The 15,324-nt window shown below is 48.7% G+C and overlaps 1 protein-coding gene across 1 annotated transcript in view; it reads left to right on the top strand.

Annotated features, from left to right (window-relative positions):
* Positions 1–15,324, top strand: part of GTF3A (general transcription factor IIIA) — a 31,323-nt gene that overhangs the window by 13,594 nt on the left and 2,405 nt on the right. The window contains exons 4-11 of the mRNA XM_065901794.1: positions 3,926–4,412; positions 6,702–6,802; positions 8,333–8,429; positions 8,816–8,904; positions 10,137–10,210; positions 10,376–10,456; positions 13,709–13,938; positions 14,870–14,923. Of these exons, the coding sequence (XP_065757866.1) occupies positions 3,926–4,412; positions 6,702–6,802; positions 8,333–8,429; positions 8,816–8,904; positions 10,137–10,210; positions 10,376–10,456; positions 13,709–13,938; positions 14,870–14,923 (1,213 nt within the window). The remainder of the gene's footprint in view (positions 1–3,925; positions 4,413–6,701; positions 6,803–8,332; positions 8,430–8,815; positions 8,905–10,136; positions 10,211–10,375; positions 10,457–13,708; positions 13,939–14,869; positions 14,924–15,324) is intronic.

The raw sequence follows: 15,324 nt of genomic DNA, 5'->3' as shown, positions 1-15,324 counted from the left end.
GGTTCATATAGTCAAAGCTATGGCTTTTCCAGTAGTCAGGTATAGATGTGAGAGTTGGATCATAGAGAAGGCTGAGCGCTGAAGAATTGATGCTTTTGAACTGTGGGGTTGGAGAAGACTCGAGAGTCCCTTGGATTGCAAGGAGATCAAACCAGTCCATCCTAAAGGAGATCAATCCAATATTCATTGGAAGGACTGATGCTGAAGCTCCAATACTCTGGCCACCTGATGCAAAGAGCCAACTCATTGGAAAAGGCCCTGATGCTGGGAAAGACTGAAGGCGGGAGGAGAAGGGGATGACAGAGGATGAGGTGGTTGGATGGCATCACTGACTTGATGGACATGAGTTTGAGCAGGCTCCAGGAGTTGGAGATGGACAGGGAAGCCTGGTGTGTGGCAGCCCATGGGATTGCAAAGAGTCGGACAGGACTGAGCAACTGAACAACAACAGCACTTCATGGTTGGCAAAGGTGCTTTACAGGTATTTTCTCGTTAATCCTCACTATTTCTGATGGAGGTATCACTGTCTTCAATGGGCTGATGAAGAAACCAAGGTTCAGAGAGATCAGTTAATTGACCAAGTTCCCAGGTGATGCCCACAACTGTGTGAGGAAGGCAGGGCCGGGTCTCCTCTATTTCATAGAGAAGGAAGAGCAAGTTGGGAAGAGTTGCCCAAAGTCATACGCAAGTAGTTAGTGGCAGTCGGGGTTGAATCCAAGGGTCTTTCTATCCCACGCCTATAAAAGAAGGAACAGAGAATTCCCTGGTGGTCCAGTGGTTAGGACTCTTCGCTCTCACTGCCAAGGGCCCAAGTCCAATCTTTGATCAAGGAACTAAGATCCAGCAAGCCACAAGGTGCAGTCAAAAAAAATCAATAACTAAAAGAAAGGTTCAGAGCTTTAAGTTAAACATGGACTTCAGGGATGACACCCTGGTGCCTTGCTTGATCTGCGAGGACAGTGGCCCTGGCTGACTGTCTTGGCTGTGCTGGACCAACAGGGGAGAAGTAAACATTAGAAGATAAGAATACAGTTGGGATTAAGGGACTGTCTACTGCAGGGAAGTCCATATTTGAGCTGTTTTGTCCAGTTATCACCATAACTACGTGCATTCTTTCACACTGTGTATCTATCTGACTTTTGGATAGGAAGACAGTTGTGTGGTGGTTGGATGCTGGGTCAGAGTCCCCCTTTTGTCAGAAGCCTCTTTGTTCAGCTGCTGTCTCCTTAGGGTGAATTCAGGACTATTGGACTTATTTTGTGTGAGGAAAGACTGACTATGTGCTAGTCAATGTTGGGTAACAAACCACCCCAAAATTTAGTGGCATAAACCAACACACACCTATTATCTTACCACTTCTGCAGGTCAGGAGTCTGGGTGTGGCTTACCTAGGTTCTCTGCTTCACAGTCTCTCCCAGGCTGCAGAGAAGGAGGCAGCCAGGGTAGGGTCGAATCCCAGGGCCTGGCTGGGGCAGAATCTGCTTCTAAGCTTACACGTGTCAGCAGGATTCAGTCACACCATGGCTGCTGGACCGACAGCCTCAGGTCCCTATTGGCTGGCAGGCCATCCTCAATTCCCTTTTAACCGGAAGGCCATGCTCGGTTCTTTGCCTTGTGGGTGTCTCCAGCATGGTAGCTGTTTCGTCCGAGTGTACAAGCCCAGAAGGGAATGAAGTAAGGAAGATGAAATCCCAATGTTTTGTAAACCTAACCACATCCCATAACCTTTGCCTTATTCTATTAGTTGGAAACAATTCACGGGGTCCAGTCTACCCCAAAGAGGGGGTGATTACACAAGAATGGGATACCAGGAAGCAGGGATCACAGGGGCCATCACAGAAGCCTGTCAACCACAGGGCACGTGTAAGGGCAGAAGGCATAAGCCAGCACAAGATAGGGGAAAATATTTTTTAATTTTTTTTCTATAAAGATTTATTTATTTGGCTGTGGTGGGTCTTCACTGCTGGATGTGGGCTTTGTCTAGTTGAGGCGAGCGGGGGCTGCTCTTTGCTGTGACGCGTGGGCCTCTCACTGCGGTGGCTTCCCTTGTGGCAGAGTACACAGGCTCTAGGCTTGCGGGCTTCAGTAGTTGCGGCATATGGACCCAGTGGATGTGGTGCATGGGCTTAGCACATGTGGGCTCCTCCCAGACCAGGGATCAAACAAGTGTCTCTTGCATGGCAAGACAGATTCTTAACCACTGGACCAGGGAAGCTTGATTTTTTAAATTACTTTTTAAGTTGAGCTCTGAGCCAAGCACTTCACATGAACTGACTGTCTCATATAAATCTCACAACAATGCTCTGGCATAGATGTCACTATCCTCATTGCACACATAACACAAAGTTCAGAGGAATTAAATAACTATTGTGATGTCAAATAGTAAATGCTAGAGCCAGCAAGCAGAGTTAGGTCTGCCAAACTACCAAGCCCATTCTTTTAACCACCACCTTCACTGAGTTGTCTTTTTACCTGTGCACTTCAACATCTCTTACATGCCTCCTTCTCGCTGGTCCTGTGGTCACCCCCTAAAACCTAGACCTCCTATTCTGCTGACAATAGTAGCCTCTCAGTCTTCCCGACTCCAGGACTTTCTCTTCTAATCCTACTATAGACACTCTTTTCCTTCAAAACCGGTGTTAGAAGGTATAAGGTTTGCTGGATAATGGGGAGAACTGAGGTCCAGAGCAGTCTGGGGAGGATTGATCCCTGGACACCTATTTTCTGGTGGGATCACAGCCAACTGGGAAAAGCCAGTGCTCTCTCACTGCAATACCTCCCGTCAGGGACTGAGCATGAAAACTTGGGTATGGAGAAGCATGTGGGAAGAACAGATGGTTAAGGGGATGGGAGGCATTGGGAAGGCAGAAGCAGAGCATGGGGCTTGGCATGTGTCAGGAAAACGAGAGGAGGGAGGATGTGGAAGAGGTTTACCATACACCTCACCACTTCCAGGGTGCAGTGGAACACAGAGGAGACAGCCAGAAGCACCACCCAGGCATACCATGTATGATGTTCATAGTCATAGGAAGGATGTGTGTGGACTTGTCCCTGGAGGGGCTGCGTCAGCAAAGGAGAAAGCAGCATGTAAACGCATGTCCCAGACACCCTCTCCCAGTCCTCCAGACACCTGACAAGACAGGCTATTATCCTCATGGAAGCCCTGGCTCGCTTTCAAAACTGCACTTCTTTGCAGGGCTCATCACCTTCAGACAGGGCTTGTTGAATGATTCAGTGATGAAGTCTGTGAAAAATCACACCTGGCAGAACATCACACCATCCTGTCATTGTTATCCTCCTCCAAGGATGTTCTTTAAATATGTGGTCCCCCTGTAACCAAGATACCCATACCATTCAAGCCTCTGAACAGAGCTTCTCAAATTCCAATTTGTATGAAATCACCTATAGATCTCTCCGATTCCAGAAGGTCCGAGGTTCCAATTTCTAATGATGCTGCTACTCCAAAGACCATACTCTTGTGCGATCAAGCCTTAGAGCAGTGGTCCCAAATTTGTCTGCACGTGGGCATCACTTGGGAAATTTCCAGACTCTGGATTCCCGTTTTCCACCGCCAAAAACTGTGATTTAATTGGTCCGGGATATGTTCTGGGCTAGGAAGTTTTAAAAGATCTCCACGTGATTTTAACCACGTTTAGGAAGGAGGCACTGCCCCAGAGATTGCGGAGGAAAGTTGTGCAGGAAATTAATCAATAAAGAAGGCAAACCCAAAATGTAATAGTAAGAACTGGATAGTTTGGATCATGCAAGGTTAGTACTCTGCAAAGGGTGGTAGCAGATGGCAAATACATATAAGCAGTGGTTAGGGGTCCATGCAAGACCCTTGACTCGCGGGCGCCTTTTGCTGGGGTAGGACGAAACCCTGACCCCTTCTTTCCTCGCCTCCGCTCCTCCCCCGGAGCGGTAGGGGCGCGGATAGCCTAGAGGGCTCCCGGGAGCACGCGCAAGTGCGGGCCTGCGCGGGGCCTCTCGGAGCATGCGCGAGCGCGGGCCCGCGCGGAACCTCTCGGAGCATGCGCAAACGCGGGCGCGCGCGGGGTGTCTCGGAGCATGCGCGAGCGCCGCGCCAGGGCTTCAACCCCGCCCCTCAGGGGTCACGCTCCCGGAAGTGCCCTGGGCCCACGCGTTGGGTCAGGGGGAGCAGTAGGTGGTCAGCGGTTCCGCGGCACGTGGCCCAGCACGTGGCCGAGCGCTTGGCCCAGGGCAACCTGGAGCCGCCGGCCTCGGTGGCCGAGGCGGTGTCGTCCCTGACTATCGCCGATGCATTCGTTGCAGCCGGCGAGGGCGCCGCCCCGCCGCTCCCTCGGAGGTTCATCTGCTCCTTCCCCAACTGCAGCGCCGCTTACAATAAGGCCTGGAAGCTGGACGCGCACCTGTGCCGGCACACAGGGGAGGTAACCGGGCCGCGGCCGCCGGGGGCGTGGCGTGTGGGCCTGCGACCTGGGTCCGCCAAGGCAGCCCCCCACGCCTTAGGTCAGGGGAGAACCGAGGACGCAGACAGGTCGTTCTAGGACCGAGAGATACCCTTGTCGTGGGTTCAGGGCTCAACAAGCAACGTTTTAATCTTTGATCTTGAGTGATGGCCAGCCATCGCCTCCTCAGAACTTGTAAATACTTGCAAGGTTGGAATATCCCCTCCTACCCTCACCCCTCTGGTGGCTCAGACGATCAAGAATTCACCTGCAATGCAGGAGACCCGGGTTCAATCCCTAGATCGGGAAGATCCTCTGGAGGAGGGCATGGCAACCCACTCCAGTATTCTTGCCTGGAGAATCCCTTGGACAGAGAAGCCTTGGTGGGCTACAGTCCATGGGGTCGCAAAGAGTCGGACACGACTGAGTCGTCTGACACTTAACTTTTTTCACTTTTCACCTCCCCACCCCCACCCCAATTGGCCTTCAAAGGCTCGGCCTCCTGGGACCGGAATGGCGGGAGAACTTCTGAGTCCTAAAGGTCTGCAAGCAGCCTGTGTTCATTCATTCGTAGTTCTGCACCATTCTAGCCCGGAGAGCTACATGCCCGACAGTCCTGGCTTCTGGTGTCACAGACCTTACGGTTTCATCCGGACAGACCGAGGGATAAGTAGGAATGCAGCACAGTGAAGAGAGGGCTGCTGGAAGGTGGTGGTGCGGAAAGCCCTCTCTCTTAACCTGAGTGAGGAGGAAAGGTTTCCGCCCTGCAGACATTTGAGGGAAAAACGGGGCAGGCAGAACTGCCAAAGGAGCGTGTGGTCCTGGGGGCAGACTCCAGGCAGTGTGGTTGGGTGGGGGCACCATCCAAGGGGAGCCTGAGGGGCAGGCCAGGAGGGTCGTTTGCAGACAAGGGTACAGATGGCTTTAGAGCCTGGGTTTTGTTTTGAGGGCTGTAGGAAGCCTTTGGGAGGTCACAGATGAGGAAAGGACATCTCATGGAGGCCTGGGAATCAGTCCGGTTTCCTGGGTTTTTGGCAGAGTCCAGCCTCTCACAGCCTCAGCTGGAGGCCCTTAACCAGGGCCCAGCCACTCCTGCCTCTTCTCCTAGCACCTCCCTAACTTACAGGCCACTCCTCTGTGTGTCCTCACACTCAGATCCTCTTACCCCTTACAGCATTTGAAGGCTGACCATCCGTCCCTGGGACCTTCTCCAGCTCACTGACCCTGGCCCCTGGCCCCTCTCCCACCCCCCTCTCTCATACCCTGTGACTGGCTTCACTTATGACATCCTTTATGCTCTGCCTCCCTATCCTTCTTCCAGCCAGTTCTGCCCTCCCTGCCCCAATTCTAGGCTCTGTTACCAGGAGGCCAGATAAGTGCTTACCTTTCCTTTTAGACTCCTGAACTGTGTTTAGGATATTGGCACTCCCAGCTTCCTTCACGCTGGCTGGAAGACTTGGAGTCATGTCGTTCCACATCCCACACGTCAGTTCAACAAGCGTTTTTCACGTCTCCTCCGTGCTGGGCTGTGCAGACTCCTGTGTGCGGAACCTGCCTGGCAGCGCAGTTCTTGTCTTCCTGTCCACCTGCTTTGCTACCAGTACTGTCATTTGAGACCTCAGTGCCTCCTTCCTGGATGGTCGTGGGGCACGTTTTCCATAGTTCAATACACTAAGCTGGTTATGTGGGGGACACGTTTTGGCTTTTCCTGTGGGGGCCCTTCCTCCCAGCGCCTGGGTCCTGAGAGGTGGTTACACGCTGGGCCGTGAGCTTTTCTGGGTGTGACACAGTCCTCCGCAGCTGTGCCAGGCATTCCCCGAGCAGACGGTGGGCTTGTCCAAGACGACACAGAGCCCTGGACTCTGAGCAGATGAGAGGGTGCTGGGGAGAGAAGGCAGGACCAGTGGACATGGACTGTGCTGATAGCAGCCAGGAAGCCTCTGAGGGGGCCGCTGAAGCTCAGGGTAGGTCGGGAGCAGCGTCACAATGCTGTAGTGTCACTGTGGAGGCGCCCGCCTTTCTCATACGTTGCTACTCCTAGGTCAGAATCTGCTGCAGCAGCTTTGGGAGAAGCTGCGGCAGTTTGGTCATGTAACCCCAGGCGGGAGAACCTTCCCCGGCCTCCTGGAGCAAGTGCTCAGCACATACTGGGTGGAAACCACCTCTGCAGACAGTCCACGGCTTTGCCCATCACACAGATTAAGGCTTTAAGTAACAGCAGGGTTACTGACTGGGACAGGACTGACATGCTTTTTCTTTCCTTCCTGCTAGAGACCATTTGTTTGTGACCACGAAGGGTGTGGCAAGGCCTTCGTCAGGGACTACCATCTCAGCCGCCACGCCCTGATTCACACCGGGGAAAAGCCCTTTGTGTAAGTGGGGAACTGTCTTTGGGCCTTTGAAGTGGGCCGTGTTTGGCACAGAAAATTGATCGATGACTCATGAGATCAAGAATGCGGGCCTTCTGCATCTCCTCAGAGGAGACTCGGTTTGGAATATGTGGAGGAGAGTCGGGGTTTTTTGTGTCATCGTGTGTGGCAACTTCAGGGGTGGGTTCATCCAAAGGTCTCTTGAGTTTGATCCTCTCAAATGCTACACTGGCAGATTGAGGGCTCTGCATCCTCAGGGCCTTTACGAACCAATCAGCGGCTGGGATAATAGACATAAGCATGAGAAAGTAGAACTGTAAAAGTTTATCTTCTGTTTCTTTCAAAGAAGCCCCTGCTCCCCCACCATGCCAGTATTAAATTCATTCTACTCAGAGTTACTGCTTATTTCTGAAAGGGTGGATAGACTGTTTTTCTTTTAAATCAGCTACTTTAAAGCAGTGGATCTAAAATTTGGAGTGCCTCAGAATCACCTGGAAGGCTTGTTAAAAAGATGGAAGAAGCCTGCCTGCTCATCAGAAAGGACCAGTTAAAGTATATGTATATCTATATGGTGGAATACTATACAGCTATAAAAAGGAAGGCAGGCATTCCCTGTGAAACTTGTAAGAAAATCTCCAGGGCTTATTAATAGAAAAACCAAGGTTCAGAAGAGGGTGTTTATCGGGCTACCTTTTTGTATGTTAAAAAGAACCCAAAGGGTAAACAGGAAGACCTCTATTTGTATTTGCTTCTGTTTATATAAAGAAATCCTAAAAGTTATAGAACAAAACTTGAGATATTGTTGCCTGTCTTGGGAGCAGTGGGAGGCCTGGGTGGGTAGGAGGCAGCGTGAAAAGATTCATGCATTTGTGTCCCTTTTCATGCTTTTTGGTTTTTACTTACTAGTGAAATGATGGCTAAGATTAGGGCTTGTAAAGGAAGCCATGCTTCATCCGTCAAGTTTATGAAAAGTCATCACAATAAGAGCACATATTTTAAAAAAAGTTCACAGAGAATCTAGATAATTCAGGGTCAAGATATAGAAGCACTCGTTAAGGGGACCTGTCCCAGCTTGATGAGATGCTAGAAGGCAGAATAGTTATGGTTCCGCTCCAAGTGTCTGTTTTTTGCCTCTAATGATAAGCTAAAACCAGTTGTTTTTGAGGTCTTTTTGGAAGTGCAGTTTGTAGAGATATTTCAAGCAAAATTAAAGTGATCAAATTCTAAATTGAGAACAGTTTCAATGTTGTTTAAGTCTGAGAGAGTGGGGGCTTTCGGATCTAGTGTTTCCACCTCGCCTCTGCCCACTGGACACCGTCTGCGGCACTGTGCTTAATTTCATGAAAATGCATTTCATTACATAAAATCAAACTGAGATGCCTACATGGTATGGCTTAACGTCAGAATTTGTTAAAGAATATTTTATACTATATTTCAGAGTAGATAGCTTTTATAAAGTGGGAGGAGGTAAACATCTTAAAATTTCTCTTCCTTCGGTTTGTTAATATTTTGGTTTATACAATTTCATAACAGTTGTACAGCTAGTGGCTGTGATCAGAAATTCAACACAAAATCAAACTTGAAGAAACATTTTGAACGCAAACATGAAAACCAGCAAAAACAATATGCAGTAAGTATGAATGATTTTATATGCTCAGATTCTCTAAATTTTATGTTTACTGCCTGTGTATATAAAATGTTTATCAAATAAATTTTGTCTGTCAATATGAATTTAGTTTGACACTAGCTATAATAATAATAATATCATAATATCAGTATTGGTATCATTTTGAAAGCAGATATTTTTTGCTAATTGTATCATTGGTAGACTTTACCAAATGAAACATTTTTTTGCTGTTTCAAACGTGCTACTCTTTGAAGCTTCTTGAATTTTATAGTAACTAAATGGGTGAAAGAAGCAAGAATATAACTTCTGCAGTATTTTTATCTTGAAAGGATTCTGTTATGAACTGTTCTTTGATTTTTTCCCAAGACTAACAAACCTTTACTAAACAGTGCAGTTTCGAAGGGTGTAAGAAGACCTTTAGGAAACATCAGCAGCTGAAAACCCACCAGTGCCAGCACACCAACGAGCCACTGTTCAAGTAGGTACTCCACATGGGTGAAAACCTCTTCAGGCTCAAGCAGAGATAAGGTTAAAATGCACAGGTCGCGTGTGCATGCTCAGAAACAATTTCTTAATCAGAGTTTTCCTGTTGAGTTGTACGGTCTATGCCCACTTATATATTGGGGCATTTCAGAATATGCTTTTGTTTCTTCAAAAGAAAGAGTAATGTGTTTCAGAATCATTTGGGAGATTAGCACAGTTGTGGTTAAGCTTAACTATCTATATAAGCCTGTTGAATAATATGAAATGTCCTTATGAGGATTCTGAGTATTCCTTTCCTGTAGAACAAAGGTAACTGAGCTTAGCCTGCATCAGAAGGGGTTTCAGGAGGAAGAGGAAGAGGGGACTGGACACGTTGGCAGAGACTTGCAGAGGGCACCTGCTGACGGCTGCCCTGCAGAGCCCCGGCTGACGGCCGTCTGCGAGCTAAGCTGAGCTGCCTGCGCCTGTCTCTCAGCTCACCCGCCCTGGGCCTGGGATTTGTGGCAGCGACAGTGCCTGTCCCCGCTTGCAGCCCTGCTGCATCTTCGTGCCGCTGGTGGCCAGAGTGCAGAAGTGGCGCGTGCTTTTTATGGCTCCCCAGAGGCAATGCATCTGCTGCCCTGTTTTCTTTTCACACCATCCGGTGGCAGCATCATTAAGGAAACCAGACACAAACGATTCAGGATGGCTTGGGTATTCTGTGGCAATGGAAATGAGGTGTATTGTCCAAAGTACAAAGATGGAAACAGTGTTTAATTTGATCACATAAGCATTAAAAAAAAAACAAAACTTTTTTTCTTGATTTACTCTGCGCAAGGTTGGTCAAGTAATTTGCATCTCACCTGCAACTAGGTCTGAATTTGAAGTCCCAATTTTACAAGTGCTTTGGTTGTAGGCGAGGGGGTTCCCTGAGAGGGGCTCAGGCGATGAAGCAATGCAGGAGACCTGGGTTCAATCCCTGGGTCGGAAAGATCCCTCTGGAGAAAGGAATGGCGACCCACTCCAGTATTCTTGCTTGGAGAATCGCATGGACAAAGGAGCCTGGTGGGCCACAGTCCATGGGGTCACAAAGGGTCAAACACAACTGAGTGACTAACGCTTTTCCTTTAGTTGTGGGGAGAGGAGACTGGCAGGGCGAGGACAGCATACTGTTTATCTCAGTACAGTCAGTCAGTTAGTTCTCTCTGACGGGGCCGATCGGCTGACGCTCATGTGTTGTTAATGCAGGTGTGCCCACGAGGGATGTGGAAAGCACTTTGCCTCCCCCAGCAGCCTGAAGCGGCACGGGAAGGTCCACGAGGGTAGGTCCCGGTGCCCACCCGGCGGGCACAGCAGCCGTAGTGTGTGTAATACTCTGACCTAGCTTGTTTTTGATAATAATCATTTTCCTTTCAGTCTCATTTGATTGTTGTTTATACTGAATATTCACAAAAGACAACATACCAATCTGTTTGTTTTTTTAATAGGCTATATATGTCAAAAAGAATGTTCTTTTGTGGCAAAAACATGGACAGAGCTTCTAAAACACATGAGAGAAACCCATAAAGGTAAGGCCAGCATGGGGGACATGATAGAAATAGAGTATCTGCCCCTGTAGAACTGACTGAGTGCTTTTAGAGGGTGAACTATTACACATGCTGGGAAGAGTAATAGATTATCTATTACTCTCTGTAGTATGTCTTGTTAAGCGCTGGGTCCCTCAGCGCTTGTTGGACGCGTGAGCAGAGAGACCCGTGACACCAGGTTTGGAAGGAGCTGGGCCGGGTCTCCAGGCCTGTGCTCACCTGGCATCTTAAAGGCTCCAGCGGGGGAGGCACATGGGAAGGCCCTGACTGGAGTCTGTGGGGGCAGCTTGGGAAGTGTGCCCTCTGTGCCCGAGGACAAGAGAGCCCAAGGGTCTGTGTAACTTGCTCCCCTGCCCGTAGCCCCGTGCAGAGAAGCCCTGTGCTTAACAGAGGGCCAGGGGACCATGTATCACATAGGAATTTAGGAGAGCTAAGGCAGACCTGTACAATGTCACGAACCTCCGGCCATGGTTCATCAGGCACTCTGTCTATCAGATCTAGTCCCTTAAAATCTATTTCTCACTTCCACTGTATAATCATAAGGGATTTCATTTAGGTCATACCTGAATGGTCTAGTGGTTTTCCCTACTTTCTTCAATTTAAGTCTGAATTTGGCAATAAGGAGTTCATGATCTGAGCCACAGTCAGCTCCCGGTCTTGTTTTTGCTGACTGTTTAGAGCTTCTCCATCTTTGGCTGCAAAGAATATAATCAATCTGATTTTGGTGTTGACCGTCTGGTGATGTCCATGTGTAGAGTCTTCTCTTGTGTTGTTGGAAGAGGGTGTTTGCTATAACCACTGAGTTCTCTTGGCAAAACTCTATTAGCCTTTGCCCTGCTTCATTCCGTATTCCAAGGCCAAATTTGCCTGTTACTCCAGGCATTTCTTGACTTCCTACTTTTGCATTCCAGTCCCCCATAATGAAAAGGACATCCTTTTTGGGTGTTAGTTCTAAAAGGTCTTGTAGGTCTTCATAGAACCTTTCAACTTCAGCTTCTTCAGCATTACTGGTTGGGGCATAGACTTGGATTACCATGATATTGAATGGTTTGCCTTGGAAACAAACAGAGATCATTCTGTCGTTTTTGAGATTGCATCCAAGTACTGCATTTTGGACTCTTTAGTTGACCATGATGGCTACTCCATTTCTTCTAAAGGATTCCTGCCTACAGTGGTAGATATAATGGTCATCTAAGTGTACAAGTAGCTATGAAAAGAAGAGAAGCGAAAAGCAAAGGAGGAAAGGAAAGATATTCCCATTTGAGTGCAGAGTTCCAAAGAATAGCCAGGAGAGAGAAGAAAGCCTTCCTCAGCGATCAGTGCAAAGAAATAGAGGAAAACTACAGAATGGGAAAGACTAGAGATCTCTTCAAGAAAATTAGAGATACAAGGGAACATTTCATGCAAAGATGGGTTCGATAAAGGACAGAAATGGTATGGACATAACAGAAACAGAAGATATTGAGAAGAGGTGGCAGGAATACACGGAAGAACTGTACAAAGAAGATCTTCACGACCCAGATAACCACGATGGTGTGATCAATCACCTAGAGCCAGACATCCTGGAATGTGAAGTCAAGTGGGCCTTAGAAAGCATCACTATGAACAAAGCTAGTGGAGGTGATGGAATTCCAGTTGAGCTATTTCAAATTCTGAAAGATGATGCTGTGAAAGGGCTGCACTCAATATGCCAGCAAATTTGGAAAACTCTGCAGTGGCCACAGGACTGGAAAAGGTCAGTTTTCATTCCAATCCCAAAGAAAGGCAATCCCAAAGAATGCTCAAACTACCGCACAATTGGACTCATCTCACATGCTAGTAAAGCTCAAAATTCTCCAAGCCAGGCTTCAACAGTACATGAACTGTGAACTTCCAGATGTTCAAGCTGGATTTAGAAAAGGCAGAGAAACCAGAGATCAAACTGCTAACATCTGCTGGATCATCGAAAAAGCAAGTTTCAGAAAAACATCTACTTCTGCTTTATTGACTACGCCAAAGCCTTCGACTGTGTGGATCACAATAAACTGTGGAAAATTCTGAAAGATAAGGGAATACCAGACCACCTGACCTGCCTCTTGAGAAACCTATATGCAGGTCAGGAAGCAACAGTTAGAAATGGACATGGAACAACAGACTGGTTCCAAACCGGGAAAGGAGTATGTCAAGGCTGTATATTGTCACCCTGCTTATTCAAGTTATATGTAGAGTACATCATGAGAAACACTGGGCTGGAAGAAGCACAAACTGGAATCAAGATTGCTGGGAGAGATATCAATAACCTCAGATATGCAGATGACACCACCCTTATGGCAGAGAGTGAAGAGGAACTAAAAAGCCTCTTGATGAAAGTGAAAAAGGAGAATGGAAAAGTTGGCTTAAAGCTCAACATTCAGAAAACTAAGATCATGGCATCTGGTCCCATCACTTCATGGGAAATAGATGGGGGAACAGTGGAAACAGTGGCTGAGTTTATTTTGGGGGCTCCAAAATCACTGCCGATGTTGATTGCAGCCATGAAATTAAAAGACGCTTACTTCTTGGTAGGAAAGTTATGACCAACCTAGACAGCATATTAAAAAGCAGAGACATTACTTTGAGAACAAAGGTCCGTCTGGTTAAGGCTATGGTTTTTCCACTGGTCATGTATGGATGTGAGAGTTGGACTGTGAAGAAAGCAAAGTGCAGAAAAATTGATGCTTTTGAACTGTGGTGTTGGAGAAGACTCTTGAGAGTCCCTTGGACTGCAAGGAGATCCAACCAGTCCGTCCTAAAGGAGATCAGTCCTGGGTGTTCATTGGAAGGACTGATGCTGAAGCTGAAACTCCACTACTTTGGCCACCTCATGCAGAGTTGACTCATTGGAAAAGACCCTGATGCTAGGAGGGATTGGGGGCAGGAGGAGAAGGGGACGACAGAGGATGAGATGGTTGGATGGCATCACCGAGTCAATGGACATGATGTTTGAGTAAACTTTGGGAGTTGGTGATAGACAGAGGCCTGGCATGCTACAGTTCATGGGGTTGCAAAGAGTCGGACACGACTGAGCAACTGAACTGAACTGAAGGCAGACTTTAAAGCAAGCAAGCACTGGAGTTAGTTTCCTCTGCCCGACATTCTGATTGGTGTGTTGTCATCAGGTTTCTGGTGTCCAACCCATTACTTGATATTCTATGTTAGCTTTTTCTCTATGGTTAACGCCGGGGACGTGGGCTCCCCTATCTTCTGCTCCCCCAGAGGACATAAGGTGTGGCGTGTGCCAGAAAACGTTTAAACGCAAGGAATTCCTGCGGCAGCACATGAGGACGCATGCCCCCAGTCGGGACGTGTGCCGGTGTCCACGGGCTGGCTGCGGCCGCACCTACACCACTGCCTTCAACCTCCAGAGCCACATCCTCTCCTTCCACGAGGAGCAGCGCCCCTTCGTGTGCGAGCATGCCGGCTGCGGCAAGACCTTTGCCATGAAGGTGAGCCCTGTCCACCCACCCACCCCGGGGGCAGGGGGGCCATCTTTAGGGTCTGCATCTTTTCTGCCAGGCTCCCGGGAGATAGGGGGGCCAGGGGGCGGGGTCTGGCCCATCACTCTGGCTCCAGCAGGAGTGGTTCTCCACCAAGCTGGGCAAACACCAGATGGGCCCCTGCCCTTGGTTCTCGAAGTCCAGCCCTCAGCATGGCTGGAACCTGCCAGAAATGCACATCCAGGACCTGCTCCAGACTCACTGACTTGGAAGTCTGGGGGATGGGTCCACTCATTTGTGTTCTAACCAACTTCCCGGGTGAGTCTTAGGTGACTAAATTTGAGACCCAGTGACCCCATATGCGTACTGTTCATAAGAGTCTCCTGATGTCCTGGGTGTCCTTTTGAACTGCAATTCAAATTCTGGGGATTGGGGACGGGGTGGGGTCTTAGAGCTTCGGGAAACTAGTCCAGATTTTGAGAGCAGGACCCGGCCCTGCAGACCTGTGCCCCATTGCTGCTGTCACAGGCAGTGGCCGTGAACTACAGTAGACAGTGGTGGGTGAGGGTCATGGTCAGCATCAGGGCGGAGGAGACCAGACCTGGGCCAGGTTTTCCAGGGGTGTTGGGGGTGCTGTAGACACTGGGGCAATTAGAAGAGTCTCCCTCCTTCATCTTGGAAGAGTCCATTCAGAACTGGCCCCCTCCCACCCCTGCCCCCTCTGCAGGCGGGAAGCACACACACTTCTAATCTGGGTCCTCCAGGAAGGCAGGGATTTCAGTGGAGGAGGGAGCAGTGTGCTACAGTGCTAGAGGTCAGATCGCTCCGCAGAACAGAACAGAAAGAAGGATGTTGGTTTAGCTGAGTAACTCAGGGGACTTTAACAGACTCCAAAGGTGTCTCACAAATAGACTCACTGTCTCTCTCTCCTTCATTGCAGCAGAGCCTCCGCAGGCATGCTGTTGTGCATGACCCCAACATGAAGAAAATCAAAGTAAGTTGAGACTTAGCATGCTGTTAATTTTAAAACATTATAATTGCTTAAACCAGATGCTAAATATGCTATTTGGCATAAGTTCAACTACTTATTAGTTTGTGAGTCTGTATGACTAAGGCAGTGGGGTGGAGTTCACGTCCTTATTTACGACAGTTTTATTGTATGCTGTGGTAGTTGCATACCTGACAGGCATACGATTCTGATAGTTTTGATTCTGAATTAGTCATCCCTTGGTATCCATGGGGAGTTGGCTCTGGGACCCCCCAGGATACCAGAGTCCACAGGAGCTTGAGTATATGTGCATTTTCGACTGTGCTGGTGTCCGTGTGCCTAACCCCCTTGCCCTCCTACCCCTGAGTCCCAGGGTCATCTGTATTTGCATGTAACCTCCGCACATC

This window comes from Muntiacus reevesi, chromosome 11 (genome assembly GCF_963930625.1).
Source record: "Muntiacus reevesi chromosome 11, mMunRee1.1, whole genome shotgun sequence".
Taxonomy (NCBI): Eukaryota; Metazoa; Chordata; class Mammalia; order Artiodactyla; family Cervidae; genus Muntiacus; species Muntiacus reevesi.
This window is presented reverse-complemented; position numbering and strand designations above follow the sequence as displayed.